Raw genomic sequence first — 13,075 nt, 5'->3', positions numbered from 1 at the left:
TCTCCCTAGCTACTGCGTTTTAGAATCACCTCCCACCATCGAAGTTCCCAGATCTATGTTGACGATCGTGGTTTCAAAATCTCACTAGGGAATTTTTTGAAATAAACTTGGTGAATCTCTAAAAATATAATATTTCCCAAATTATTGATATTATAAACAACTGCGATAAAATAAAGATAAATATGTAGGTATTTGAGATACCGATGTAATTTTATGATATATTGCGTGGGTTTGTTTAACACATTTTCGCAAACTCCTTTAAAGGGGTTAAGATAACACGAGATTTATTTAAACATTCCACATTATTAAAGAAATATTGTTATAAGATAAAATATATACGTTTCATACATTTATATTAAATATCTTTCTGTATTCTTTTAGTTAAAATCTGAAAGCTAATTGAATTTGTTATACCGTCGAACCGGCGATGTAACCTATTTACAGTTTCCACAAAGAATAAAAATTTGTAATATATCCTGCTGCTTGAGGACAAAAAGAATTTAAATTTTGATGGCTTTTTCACAATCGAACTCAAGAGGTAGTATACAATTATATTATTTTGTTCCATGTACAACAGAGTTCTTACTTAAATTGATTATAGAATTACAAAACAGAAAAATTTTGGAAGAATTGCAACTAAAGAAACAGATGCTTTTGAAGCAAGGTGTGGCCCCAACATTAAATACATCATTGGCAGTTACATCAACAGGTTCTTCTAATTTGGTAAACATACATTTGATATCTTAATATTCTTGACTAAATTGCAAACTGAATTATTATATACTTATCATGTTAGCCTCCTACACAACCTTCTGATGGTGTTGCAATGAGTGCCTCACAGAGAGCTGCTTTACATAATGCACATGCAGCTTCATCAGGATACTTTGTGACACAGGACTCATCCTTTGGCAATCTTATTTTACCAGTTCTTCCTAGATTTGATACTAAATGAGAAATTATAAATGACAAGTGATTCTGTGTTATAAACATGTAAATAAGTGTGGTGGAAGCAACTTTGAATAAGGATTAAATATTTTTTTTATTTGTATATCTAAAGGACAATACTGAGCATTAACTAATTAGAGAAAATGGCTAGTATTCCACTTCGTAAGTTAGAAGAATATTTACAACAGTTGGATGGATTTGATAAACCAAAAATATTGCTTGAACAATATTCTACCAGTGCTCACATAGCATCATGCATGCTATATTGTGCTCAATCACAATTTAATGATATAGAAGGACGCGTGGTAGCTGATCTAGGTTCTGGATGCGGTGTTTTGTCTCTTGGAGCACAGATGCTTGAAGCATGTCATGTAGTTGGCTTTGAAATTGATTCTGATGCACTTGAAATTCAATCTAGAAATTGCAATGAAATTGAACTGTTTGTGGAAGCCATACAATGCGATGTACTTCAATATTTGCCAGGTATACACACATATATAGAAACATATGAAATTTATTTATTAAAATCGATCTGTTTTTAAATTGCAGGAAGGTTTGAAAAATATTTTGATACAGTGATTATGAATCCACCTTTTGGAACAAAACATAACGCGGGTATAGACATGAAGTTTCTGGACGTTGCAATCAAATTAGCGTCAAATACTGTATATTCTTTGCACAAAACAAGTACGCGTAATTATGTTCTTCAAAAAGCCGCCCAATTTGGAGCGAAAAGTAAAGTTATTGCCGAACTGAGATATGATTTACCGAAAGCTTATAAATTTCATAAAAAAGCCTCGGTGGATGTTGAGGTGGATTTTATACGATTTGAATTAAACCAATGAAGGATTTTCATAAAATCAGATGTACGTTCTGATTATTCGAACTTCAAGCCTTGAGCCAATGGCAGTTCCTTTCCGTAATTTATCGTCACAGTTCCACGTCGCATGTAGTACTTCCACGAATCACTTCCACTCTCGCGACCATATCCCGTTGCCTTTTCTCCTCCAAATGCTCCACCAATTTCAGCACCGCTTGTTCCAATGTTGACGTTTATCAATCCACAGTCAGAACCGTGAGGTCCAATCCACTGTAAAACATTATTTTAATAATATTGATAAAACACAGTTATATCACGGTAATATAACTACACAGTTAGGTTCTTACTTGGAATACATTTCCAAGACTCTTAGTGAACAGGGCGCTACTTAATCCTTGTGGTACACCATTATTGATAGCAATAGCTTCTTCCAAAGACTTCACTTCAAAAACGTACGCAATTGGTGCGAAAGTTTCTTGCTGAACTATTTCAGCGGTGGGTGGGAGACCAGAAATAAGCGTTGGTTCAACGTAGAAACCAGGCCTGTTTATTTGTTTTCCACCAAATTCAATCTTCCCGCCATTGCTTACAGCAGTTTGTATTGCATTCTGTAAAAAAAAAAACAATTAACCCGTGAAATGTTGTTTTTGAGCTTTTACGTAAATGTTGTATTAATATTAGTACCTTATAATTGTCTACTGCTTGTTGACTGTGCACTGGTCCATACAAAGTATTTTCATCCAAAGGATCCCCTATCCTTTGTAAGATACTCTGGAATGCTATCTTCAATTTTCCTATAAAATTTGTATATTTTACGTTATTTTACAGATCAAATTCGCAGTTAACACTTATTCGGGAAATATTTTACCTAAAAATTCTTCCTTTATTTTACTGTGAAGAATTAATCTCCTAGTAGATGTGCACCTTTGCCCTGTTGTTCCCAAACAAGAAAACATTGCTGCTCTAACTGCCAGGTCTATATCTGCATCCTGATCAACTGTGTTTAAAAAAATACAATTTAGATAGATAAAATATTTTAAAAAATCTTAACTGTTATAATCTTAATTTACCTAACGTTGCGTTGTTTCCTCCCAACTCTAACAGAAACTTGCCAAACCTATCTTGAACTTTAAGAGCCACTTGTTTTCCAACTTTAGTACTTCCGGTGAATGAAACCAGAGGTACACTGAAAGCAAACGTATTTGTCTAATATAAATAATTAAATGTATAGAAATATTTTTAGCTTACCGTGTATCAGTGACAATAGTATCACCAACATCTGCTCCTCCTGTTACCAAGGAAGCGACTGAACCTGGTATACCATTTCGTTCGAATACATTTGCTATGATTCTTGTGGTTGCAATAGAAATTAAAGGAGTAGTAAGTGCTGCTTTCCAAATTGTAGTATTTCCACAAACCAATGCTATTGCAGCATTCCAACCAAAAACCTGAGGTAATATTATCAATTATATTATTAAACTATGTATTTAAATTACTAAATTTTCTTATTAGTTACACGTACTGCAGCTGGGAAGTTAAATGCAGAAATAACTCCTACAACTCCAAGAGGATTCCACTTTTCTAAAATAACATGGTCCTTTCTTTCAGATGGAATTATTTGGCCAGGTAACATTCTAGACAAACCAACAGCAAAGTCACATATGTCGACGATCTCCTGAATTTCTCCAATACCTTCTGGCAATATTTTTCCTGCAGAATCATAGAGTTAAAATTGAAGCCAACAGAAGTAAGAAATCAAATTTTATAAAAGTATGCATATCTTACCCACTTCTAAGGACACTAACTGTCCTAATGGTTTTAAATTTTGTCGAAGCTCGTCTCCTATTTGCCTTATTATTTCTCCTCTAGTTGGCACTGGCAAAGATGCCCACTGAGACCAGGCTTTGCGTGCTTCTGTAATAGCATTGTTCGCTTCTTGAACAGACGATGTTCGCACTTTTGCTATTACTTTACCAGTTGCTGGGGAAACTGATTCCACAACCTAGATGTTTCAGTAGTATTCAAATGAAAGTTATTTATAATGACTAACAAATTGGTAGATTAATTTTTTAATTGTGGATTGAACCAGGAACATTTGTACAGGGTGTTCCATTTAGTTTGATTTTCTGATTTACAGAGATATAAAATATTTCAAAGTCATTGTGATAGCTTATGTCACTATCGAATCTTGGAAAATCTGACTCTAAGATGCCCTTTTGCTACATTGACCAAGTTTTGGAAACATTCCATATAAAAAAGTATTAAAGTACAATATCAATGTCATGATATTTAACAAAATTATTAAGAATTATAAAGTTAGATAAAACGCGGTATATAATATAATTAAATGAAAAGAAAAAGAATACCTTGCCAGAACCTCCCCATCGACCATCATAAAGGCCTGGATTCTCAGCTGTGATGCCTAACTGTTTCAAAAATCCGTACTTCGGATCAGTCACTAAGTTTCTTGCCATCTTTGGCTTTGAAATATAAACACAGTTTTTTGACAGCATGGGAAACATTGTTAATCGTTTCTGAACTGCTAGTCAGTCTTCTACTAATTCATTGAACTCCGATACACTGTTTAAAAACCATCATCCTCGATAGGGTTATCAAAATAACTCTCTACTTATCGTGAGAGAGAGAAGGGATGCGATAAGTATAATAAACAAATAACTGATGATTGCAAAAATCTTGATACATTTCTAACCAATGATTTTTGGTCTTGTAACATAGAACACCGTTGTTAGATTGTTTCCAATTGTTTTTTAAGGTATCTTTTATCATAAAAATTATTTTCCATATAATTATTGAATAAAAGATACTATTTCATGTAAAAGTATCTATACTAGTTTTTGGGATCTAATGTTTCTATTACAAAAAGAAATATACGGGTAGCTTAATTTTTTAATGCTTTCAAAATAAAGTAAAAATTAGATCTTTTGTACGACAAAATTATATAATTGGTATCAGAACGTTGGAAATAAATTGAAAGAAAAAATTACTTAATCAGAGAATACATTACATCACAATGTTTGTTTCAAGATTTTTGGAATGAGCTAATACATTTAGAAACTAGAATAAATTTCAAAGTGCATTGTATACAATGCTACTTTTACAATAATCTAATTTGTTTAAAACATCTGCAAAATAGATTAAATTAGGAAATATATACGTAACGACTAAAATTAAAAAAATGTCGCGTTTTATTATGTAACACTAACGCCACATCACAATGCGATACGGCAGTGATTTACAGCATAAACTTAGAAAAATGTCCATCCCAAAGGATTCGTTGAAAATGCTATTTTCCATCATTTTTCACTGGTTGTAACTGTATCACACAGCATTATTTTAATTCATGTTTACACTGAAACGAGATTATTTCATCCGGGTCGACAAAATTGATAACATCGTAGGTCAGAAATAAGTCGAAGCACTGATCTCGTCAGGGTTGGTTGATCCTGTTGATATTTCACAAAATTGATGAGAAATTGAAAATGTTAAATTAGCCGATAGCTTCGACTTACCGTAGATTTATCAAAGTTCCCTAATAAAGTAGCTTTCTGCATGTCATCTACACCTTCGCAGCTTGCCAAAAATGTTGGCAAAAAGTGTCCAAAGAACCATGCTATATTAACTGAAGCTAAACTGTGTATAGCAGTTGCAATTTCATCTGCTAATAAATTATGAGACCTACAAATGAACCTGATTAGTATCTTTCATCAGTTAAGTAAATAAATAAAAATATTTTTAACTTACTGTTGGAACAGAACTGTAAATAATGCCATTAAAAATCTCTCTAGCAAGTGAGCTTTGAATATGGCTCGTTGATAAAGTCGCCATTGTACATTCAATTGCTCAAGGCTTTGCAAACTTTGCCGGAATATATTAACATCTGGTTGGAGAAGGGCTTGGCCAAATGCTTCCAAAATTGCAACTAATTCTTCCTTATGTTCAACTGATTCTTCTTCTTCTGAATGGCCAAGAGTCAGTAATACAGAAGTATTATAAAAGTATTGCCATCTGTGCATGAGTATACTAAAAAGAATCTTACATTAATTATAATTTCAAAGTACATAATAGAATATTATATAATTTTCTTATTACCTATGGAAAAGTTTTAGTAAGACAAGTGTTGTATCTGGATACGAGCTAAGATCGTTTCCAATAACAGGCCACACTTGACCCAAACACAAATTAGTCACTGAAGGAACAAATGCCTTAAATGCACTGCTAGTTGCTGACACGACTAATATTAGAATTTCCAGTAACTGATCTAAAGCAGGACCTGCAGGTATATTTTCCCTACAAATATATTAAATGACTTTATTACTTCCTGTAATAATAATTAAATAATAGACCTACCTAGTGTAAATGTGTAATAGTCCTCGAACTGCATTTTGAGTAAAATCAGGACCTAACTGCTGTTGTAATACTAAGAATACTGAATGTAAAAAACTAAGCAAAATTTCACATATAATTTGACACTTTATCATATATGGCAGCAATTCTAATATTCTATTTATCGTTGGCCCCAAACATGAATGTAACATTTTTTTTATTGTTGTCGATGATGCTGAACAGTCATTTAATAATTGAGTTAATGGCACTACTGTCATTGAAATCGTAGATTTCGTGGGTGCAGGTTGTCCTTCTGAGCCAAGAGGTGCAGACAGTGTTGACACCATGGTAACTAATTGAATACAAATAATGAAATATTAATTACTATTCAATAAATGATTAATTGCACTTGATTTGATATATGTTTACATACCTAATAATCTTTCTCTAATAATTCCATCTCCATGTGGTAAGACGATAGCATTCACTAACGCTCTTCGCAGTACTTTTATCGTGTCGGGCTTCAAAAATGGATATGTTACCATGGAAATTAAGTTTCTGAAGGTAGGTTCGTCCCATAATATAGGTTTCAGAATAGCAGTGATACTTTGAAAAAGATGAGTAGCAGAATGAGTTAAACTTGCCGGTGGAGGATTATCACAGAAAGTTGTATAATCTAACGCTGAAATGCATGAATCAATGCATCGTTGACAAAGTGTCTCTTTTGTTTTCTCTGGTCTGTTAGCTATCCAGTGGCACCAAGCTTGGAGCGACGCTAACAACTGTGAATGACTGATCAGAAACAATAAAATACATTTGATTACATAATACATATCAATAGTATTCTAATACTAATGACTGGTTTTACTTACACTTCTATGAGATCTAATACGATTGCAGCTGGCTGTAACGATGCTTTATATAACTGATTAGTTTTTGCAAATTTGCACGCGTCTAATGTCTGAGACACTACTTCTTCGGCTAGTGACTGGTCAATATTCTGATTATCTCCCAGAAAGAGAGAATATAATCTAGCTAATGCTTGAGTACTAGATGCTAAATCTCGTAAGTGTGCGTGTACATTCGAAGCTTCTGAATCGTTCAATAAAATGACTTGATTGTTCGAGATAACTGTGCCTAGTTCTCCAAACATTATCAACCCCTCTCTCCAAGAACGATACTGAAAGGTTCAAAGCAATTAGTAAGTATACATTAAATTAAGCACCAATAATGTGTAATAATTTACCAATAATGTAAATACTGGAATTGGGGAGATATCTGCCACTTTTGCCAAACATTCTATGTTACATCTTAAAAAATGCTGCCATTCTGTTTCTTCCTGTAACAAAATATTTGTATAAAAGAAAAAAAAAGTAATCAACTTTTGTAAATTTTCTTACATTTTCATCTAAACTTTCCGTGTCAAGATCTTTCAATATACGCGTATTGAGTTTAAAACTCATCTTTTGCAGTACTCTCTCAGCAACAGCTAATGCTACCGGAGAATACCGAGACTGTGTGCTTTCTAACAAAGTGGTCCACACGTCTAAGCATCTTAAATATCCGGTTACTGTTGAGCATTGTTGAAAAGTATGATGGCACAAGACTTCTAATAATGTATTCACTGGAAATTTAGGACATGATTCAATTCTCTTTAGGTGATTTGTTACAAATAATTGCAAGAATTCTGTTAGCTTCTCCATATAACTAGAAATGCAATATTTTTCATTTATAGATATTAATTTTAACATGAAAATTGTTTAATTGAATAAATAAGTAAATACCTCTCATTTACAGAATCTAAACGTTCCAACAGTTGAAATAATGTCACTCCATTCTGAAATATTTCTACCAATAATCTATCGGTTACATTGGGAGAACACAATGGTCTATATAAGAGTTCATTCACGGTAGTTACAGCTTGTACAGCCATTTCTACTTGTTTGCCATTCTGCCAACAAAACTTAAAATTAACCATAGCACTTGTTAACTGCATTAGAGTATTTTGTAGTATTCGAGGTAAAATCCTACCATTGCATCGTGATACCTGGCACAGGTAAATATGGCATCCAGTAAGTTTGTAGAAATGTGCTCTGATAATTCGATCCAGCTAAATAAATGCGCTAGTACATCCAATGTTGCTATACACACTTCGCTAGTTCCTGTTGCTAATCCTTCCACATCTAAAATAGCTCTGGCTGGTGCTACATTTTGACCACTGGTAGGCGAGGGAGGCGGAGTGACTGTTCCAGAACGACTTTGCAATTTTGTTGCTTCTCTTAGAAGTACTGAAATGACAAGGTAATGTGAATGTCAGAACACATTTTATTTTAAATATTTGCGAAAAGAAAGCATACTTGTAAGAGTTTCCAAAGTCAAAGGCACTTGAGCACTAAGAAATCTAAGCAATTCGTTCTTTCTTTGTATCGGTAAATCTTCTCTCGGTGTCGCTAATTCTTCCGAAGCTGTTCTCAGGTAGATAAGACCCAACAGTCTTGTATGTTTATGACCCAATAACTTTAGAAAGAGATTAAATTTTAAATGCAAGATAATTTATGAAGGATTGTATACTAGCAATTTACAAACCTGTAAAATATTTAAATAAAAATCTGGGTAAAAATGTGGCCAGTCATGCCTTGCGATATCCACAACTAGTTTGACTACTTTGTTTCTTACAAAAGGAGCTACACCTCTTTCTAAGGACAATGTGTATAAAGTAGATCTTGTGAGAGCTCTGTCTTCCCATGGAAGGATTGGCCATCGCCTTCCAATTGTTATCTGTAATAATATTTATGCTGCCAATAATACATTATTACTTTTTTCCATGAGTAATTTAATATCATTAGAAACATGCTAATATATACCTCTAAGGTAGACAGAGCAAACATGCTAACATGGTGATTGTTAGTAGAAGATAAAAAATGTAAACAAGGTCTCCAGGAATCAATCTGTCCAGCAAACTCTTGAAAGCTTTGTTCAATTGTACGCTTTCGTTCATTACTTGTTTGTGGTGAGAAAAACTCAGTCATAAGATGCTCCAAATTCTGTAGAGCAGCTGCATCATTGTCCTATAAATTTAATTTTTTGTATTAATAACTTTATTGTTAATACATGGACCACGCATGATTAGATCTCTTCAACTCTGTTCTATTAAAATGTTTCCTTAAAAACACTGTTAATATTAAATGGAAAGTACAGAAAATATATCATATAATGTTTTTAATTGATAAGTATATTTACATACCATGATAGCTATAACCAAAGACTGTGTGTTGTTAATAAATGCAGTATATAAAATATACAAATGAAACGAGGTTAAGTTTTCAGTTGTCAAACGTCATGTTTGAAGCAATAAAGCAATCAGATGCTTCAGCTTTTGATTTGTGTATACATACAGCACTGTGTACAGTATAAAGCACAGCAGGCTTCCCTACAGAAAATGGCATTACAAGGGAAGCAGAAATTCTCAAAACTTTTATTTTGACTGAGAGGAACAGAAAGTGCTTACGCCCAGGATTTTACTTGCCGCGTTGTACTGGTGCTGCACCATGCGGCCAGCTCTTGCAAAAAGGATTAGACATTATTTTCAAAAACAAAATACTAAAGGAAAATTATTATTATTAAATTATTTATTATTATATACATTATTTAATTCTGCCAGAACCTTAAAACTTTATCTTTTCCACCAGATGCAACTCGTAGTCCATCCGGAGACCAATCTACAGCGTAAACTTCATCTGCATGACCTGGTAAATCTTGACAAAGTTTCTTTGTTTTCATACACCACACTACAATAGAATTGTAATACAAAACCTTTGTATTAGACTTGCAATAATAAAATAAGTGATTTCAGAGTTTCACAATCTTAATTACTATCATTCAATTTACTTACCTTTCAAAGTAGAATCTGCGCTTCCACTAACAAGTAACCGAGAATCCGCGCTCCATGCAACTGAATATACAGCTTGCACATGTCCTCTTAAAGAAGTTATATATTTTCCGGTATTCGCCTCCCACAGTTTTATAGATTTATCAAATGAAGCTGACGCGATTGTACGACCATTTGGAGAAAATTTTACATCATTAATCAGCTGCTGGTGACCTGTCATTCTTGCTAAAATATAGAATAAACTTGATACAATACATGTTTTTATTTTACCGCAAACTTTCGCTATATTGCCGGATACGGGGCTGTAGAAATGAAAAATTTCCGGAACTGGCAATATAGAACGAGTTCTTTCCGTTTAAAGAAAATTGTTAAAGAATTGTTCTATACAATACCAATAGGTTTCTTCTCCTTCTCTGGTTTCCAAAGAAATAACGTAAAGTCATCAGAACCAGAAACAAGTATTTCTTCGCCTACAGACTGATACTGTTTCTTTGCATATTCCATAGCATTTTCTTCACTTTTTCCAAGATGGAAAGGACCAGTCCTAAGTACATAGTCTACGTTCAATGCTAATGTATTCACCCAATGTGCATGACCTAACAAAGTTCTGCACAAAATTCCCTGTAATAAATTAATTTTAACAAAACCTTCAACAACATATTTATGGAACATATAATGTGAACATATAATGTCTATAAAACGTACATCTTCAGCTCTCCATACTTTAATAGTTCTATCTTGAGATGCAGAATAAATAAGTCCATTACCTCCCCATTTAACACATGTCACACTTTTTGTGTGACCAGTAAGGGTGCGAACAGTTTGTCCTCTAACTGTATCCCATATTCTTAAATCCCCATCTTTTGAAGCACTGACTAAATGCTGACATTCTGGATTTCTGTGATATGGTTCCCAGCACAAAGAAGTTACCCACATTTTGTGGCCTAACATAGTTCTTCCTAAATATTCATAAAAATTAAATAGCTAAATAAAATTGACGAGATAAAATGTTGATAATAAGATTTTATTAGCTTTTACCTATTTGTTTGCCTGTTTTCGGATTCCATAATAAAATTGTCCCATTTTTGCATGCAGACGCAAGCTTCGTCCCGCACGGAGACCACGAAATACATAAAACCCAATGTTTATGACCCTCGCACGTATAATACGGCGTTTGCGTATAAATATCCCAAAATCTAACTGTTGTGTCTCCAGAACCACTGGCTAGACCTGTTCCATCTGGTGAAAATGCAACTGATATTACAGCTTCTTTGTGACCTAAAACATGGGGTATTTTATTAAAATAAGGAGTACTTAACAATATCTCAACATCTCTACTTTTATTTTCTTTTAGAGCTAATTGATTTGGCAAGCAGATAACATACCTTCTAACGAACCAGTACATCTTGTAACTGCTTTAACTTTAAAAATTGCTTGAGGTTGATATACAATTTCAACTACATCTTCGCTGATACTGAAATTTTCATTGATATTATTTTCTAAACTGTCTACAATCTCAACATCATTTACATAAAATGTAAAAGGTATAGGTTCTTCGTGTTGCAAAAGTGCATTACAAATTTCTTGCAATTTATCAACAGTAATATTAATGGGCAGATCTAGCAAACCTCCTGGTAATATTTCACCCTTGTCTGATTTAAAACGTGATAAAATCCGTTTAATTTCTATTGAAGAATCTTCATTGTTTTGATTGCTTTCAGTCTCTTCAAGTTTTCTTTTATTCATTGTTAATTATTTGTTCAATCACTTGCGTTGATAATACTTCTTATACTATAAAATACAATATCATTGCATATTAATCAAGTTATAGTTTAAAACTGTGTAAAAGTAACTGTATTTATATTGGAAATTAGAATCATAATTCACGTGGTACAAACATAACCCTTTATTAAAGAGACATATACTATACACATAAACATATATATATATATACAATTCATGTCCAGCAAAGTATAGATCCCTCCCATATGCTCCCATAGTTCTTCTGGAAAAGAGTATATTTTATGTTTACTTTTTAATCACATAAAAATATTTAAAACATTAAAATGTCTCTAAGAAATCGCGTTACTAACTTATTTCTTAAAAGACAAATACATGGAAATGCAGAGATAGTAGAAAATTGTAAAGAAATTCGAAACCGTAATCCAAGAAATATAGAACGTTTAAGAATTGCGAGGAAGCCTGTAGGTTATATTCTGGATAAACCCGGATTTTCATACTGGCATAAGTAAAATGATTATTAAAATATAATTTTCTAACTATAATTTTAATGTAAATTCTTAAAAGAACATTAAAATCTGCATAGATTAATTATAAAACCGAGTAATCGTTATATCGACGCAGAAATACATCATTTTGAGAATGGTCCAGTTATCATGGTATCCAGTCAAGAATGGGGAATAAGGAAACAATTATATAAGTTTGTGTATATTGTAAACTAAATTCTTATTATTTGATGGTATGTAATAAATTAATGCCAATGATTTTTCAGTACAAAAGATATCATAGCATATAAATATGTGGGACGTGTGCTTGCACAACGTTGCTTAGAATCTGGAATCTGTGAGATGTATTTTGATGGCTCAGAAATTATTGCATCTAAAGTACAGACATTAATAAATGAGCTAACAGAAAATGGAATTTCTTTACAAGAACCACCCAGATATTATCATCCAAAGGCTACAGACCCTGATCGTCCAGAAAGACCTTGGCAGTTTTATGAATAAGTATTAATTTATGTAAATATAATTTAGAAATATGTATAGTACACAACAGAAAATGTATGTTATAAAATTTTAATTATAATTATTTCGTAAATGATACGATTTGTGTTTTGTATGAATCTTCCAGATCCACTATAGTATAAAAATTATTTGAAATTTTTATTAATTACAAAAATGTTCAAGAGGAACAATAACTTCTTTGTATGTGTTATATTTTTGTATACCATACATTACATAAAAGTAGCAATAAATAATCATATGACAAATACAAATACAATAAACTTACAGAGTACTAAAATTTCAAATGTAACTGGGCAGAATATAAAATAATAT

General features: G+C 32.7%; 6 protein-coding genes across 6 annotated transcripts; 3 read left to right on the top strand and 3 right to left on the bottom strand.

Moving 5' to 3' along the window:
- The first annotated feature begins 144 nt into the window (after window positions 1-144).
- Window positions 145-1,048, top strand: LOC114876205 (SOSS complex subunit C homolog). Its single transcript, XM_029187430.2, has 4 exons — window positions 145-184; window positions 382-538; window positions 602-723; window positions 797-1,048. The coding sequence occupies exons 2-4, from the start codon at window positions 511-513 to the stop codon at window positions 950-952; spliced, it is 306 nt and encodes a 101-aa protein (XP_029043263.2). The 5' UTR covers window positions 145-184; window positions 382-510; the 3' UTR covers window positions 953-1,048.
- A 30-nt stretch (window positions 1,049-1,078) lies between these two features.
- On the top strand, window positions 1,079-1,808 carry LOC123988270 (rRNA N6-adenosine-methyltransferase Mettl5). Its single transcript, XM_046287562.1, has 2 exons — window positions 1,079-1,428; window positions 1,495-1,808. Exons 1-2 carry the CDS (start codon window positions 1,089-1,091, stop codon window positions 1,788-1,790), a joined length of 636 nt encoding a protein of 211 aa, XP_046143518.1. The 5' UTR covers window positions 1,079-1,088; the 3' UTR covers window positions 1,791-1,808.
- A 14-nt stretch (window positions 1,809-1,822) lies between these two features.
- Window positions 1,823-4,670, bottom strand: LOC114876201 (alpha-aminoadipic semialdehyde dehydrogenase). The gene is made up of 9 exons (XM_029187424.2): window positions 4,132-4,670; window positions 3,551-3,767; window positions 3,288-3,475; window positions 3,014-3,213; window positions 2,836-2,951; window positions 2,634-2,762; window positions 2,450-2,559; window positions 2,113-2,373; window positions 1,823-2,035 (listed from the first exon to the last, which is right to left on the bottom strand). Exons 1-9 carry the CDS (start codon window positions 4,285-4,287, stop codon window positions 1,823-1,825), a joined length of 1,590 nt encoding a protein of 529 aa, XP_029043257.1. The 5' UTR covers window positions 4,288-4,670.
- Window positions 4,671-4,953: 283 nt separating this feature from the next.
- On the bottom strand, window positions 4,954-9,643 carry LOC114876200 (exportin-6). Its single transcript, XM_029187423.2, has 15 exons — window positions 9,354-9,643; window positions 8,974-9,177; window positions 8,696-8,887; window positions 8,467-8,626; window positions 8,141-8,397; window positions 7,894-8,060; window positions 7,510-7,816; window positions 7,356-7,448; window positions 6,982-7,289; window positions 6,543-6,901; window positions 6,134-6,461; window positions 5,876-6,073; window positions 5,528-5,806; window positions 5,296-5,461; window positions 4,954-5,229 (listed from the first exon to the last, which is right to left on the bottom strand). Exons 1-15 carry the CDS (start codon window positions 9,354-9,356, stop codon window positions 5,152-5,154), a joined length of 3,099 nt encoding a protein of 1,032 aa, XP_029043256.1. The 5' UTR covers window positions 9,357-9,643; the 3' UTR covers window positions 4,954-5,151.
- A 77-nt stretch (window positions 9,644-9,720) lies between these two features.
- LOC114876202 (notchless protein homolog 1) lies at window positions 9,721-11,910 on the bottom strand. The gene is made up of 6 exons (XM_029187425.2): window positions 11,384-11,910; window positions 11,037-11,276; window positions 10,704-10,957; window positions 10,391-10,619; window positions 10,002-10,223; window positions 9,721-9,897 (listed from the first exon to the last, which is right to left on the bottom strand). The coding sequence occupies exons 1-6, from the start codon at window positions 11,742-11,744 to the stop codon at window positions 9,758-9,760; spliced, it is 1,446 nt and encodes a 481-aa protein (XP_029043258.1). The 5' UTR covers window positions 11,745-11,910; the 3' UTR covers window positions 9,721-9,757.
- A 49-nt stretch (window positions 11,911-11,959) lies between these two features.
- Window positions 11,960-12,839, top strand: LOC114876204 (39S ribosomal protein L18, mitochondrial). The gene is made up of 3 exons (XM_029187429.2): window positions 11,960-12,246; window positions 12,325-12,438; window positions 12,511-12,839. The coding sequence occupies exons 1-3, from the start codon at window positions 12,065-12,067 to the stop codon at window positions 12,743-12,745; spliced, it is 531 nt and encodes a 176-aa protein (XP_029043262.2). The 5' UTR covers window positions 11,960-12,064; the 3' UTR covers window positions 12,746-12,839.
- The last annotated feature ends 236 nt before the right edge of the window (window positions 12,840-13,075 follow it).

Source organism: Osmia bicornis, chromosome 1, assembly GCF_907164935.1.
Source record: "Osmia bicornis bicornis chromosome 1, iOsmBic2.1, whole genome shotgun sequence".
Classification (NCBI taxonomy): Eukaryota; Metazoa; Arthropoda; class Insecta; order Hymenoptera; family Megachilidae; genus Osmia; species Osmia bicornis.
This window is presented reverse-complemented; position numbering and strand designations above follow the sequence as displayed.

Bases quoted from the DNA above. Each gene is read 5' to 3' on its own strand.
- LOC114876205 (XM_029187430.2), top strand. From the start codon at position 511: ATGGCTTTTTCACAATCGAACTCAAGAG. The intron at 539-601 runs GTAGTATACAAT...AATTGATTATAG, and splicing joins TTCACAATCGAACTCAAGAG to AATTACAAAACAGAAAAATT. The intron at 724-796 runs GTAAACATACAT...TTATCATGTTAG, and splicing joins CAACAGGTTCTTCTAATTTG to CCTCCTACACAACCTTCTGA.
- LOC123988270 (XM_046287562.1), top strand. From the start codon at position 1,089: ATGGCTAGTATTCCACTTCGTAAGTTAGAAGAATATTTACAACAGTTG. The intron at 1,429-1,494 runs GTATACACACAT...TTTAAATTGCAG, and splicing joins TGTACTTCAATATTTGCCAG to GAAGGTTTGAAAAATATTTT.
- LOC114876201 (XM_029187424.2), bottom strand. From the start codon at position 4,287: ATGTTTCCCATGCTGTCAAAAAACTGTGTTTATATTTCAAAGCCAAAG. The intron at 2,952-3,013 runs GTAAGCTAAAAA...GTTTGCTTTCAG, and splicing joins ACTATTGTCACTGATACACG to TGTACCTCTGGTTTCATTCA. The intron at 2,763-2,835 runs GTAAATTAAGAT...TTTTAAACACAG, and splicing joins AGGAAACAACGCAACGTTAG to TTGATCAGGATGCAGATATA.
- LOC114876200 (XM_029187423.2), bottom strand. The intron at 8,888-8,973 runs GTATATATTAGC...ATATTATTACAG, and splicing joins TTGCTCTGTCTACCTTAGAG to ATAACAATTGGAAGGCGATG. The intron at 6,902-6,981 runs GTAAGTAAAACC...GTTTCTGATCAG, and splicing joins GTATTAGATCTCATAGAAGT to TCATTCACAGTTGTTAGCGT.
- LOC114876202 (XM_029187425.2), bottom strand. From the start codon at position 11,744: ATGAATAAAAGAAAACTTGAAGAGACTGAAAGCAATCAAAACAATGAA. The intron at 11,277-11,383 runs GTATGTTATCTG...CCCATGTTTTAG, and splicing joins ATGTACTGGTTCGTTAGAAG to GTCACAAAGAAGCTGTAATA. The intron at 10,224-10,390 runs GTATTGTATAGA...TCTATATTTTAG, and splicing joins GAAGGAGAAGAAACCTATTG to CAAGAATGACAGGTCACCAG.
- LOC114876204 (XM_029187429.2), top strand. From the start codon at position 12,065: ATGTCTCTAAGAAATCGCGTTACTAACTTATTTCTTAAAAGACAAATA. The intron at 12,247-12,324 runs GTAAAATGATTA...AAATCTGCATAG, and splicing joins GGATTTTCATACTGGCATAA to ATTAATTATAAAACCGAGTA. The intron at 12,439-12,510 runs GTTTGTGTATAT...ATGATTTTTCAG, and splicing joins ATAAGGAAACAATTATATAA to TACAAAAGATATCATAGCAT.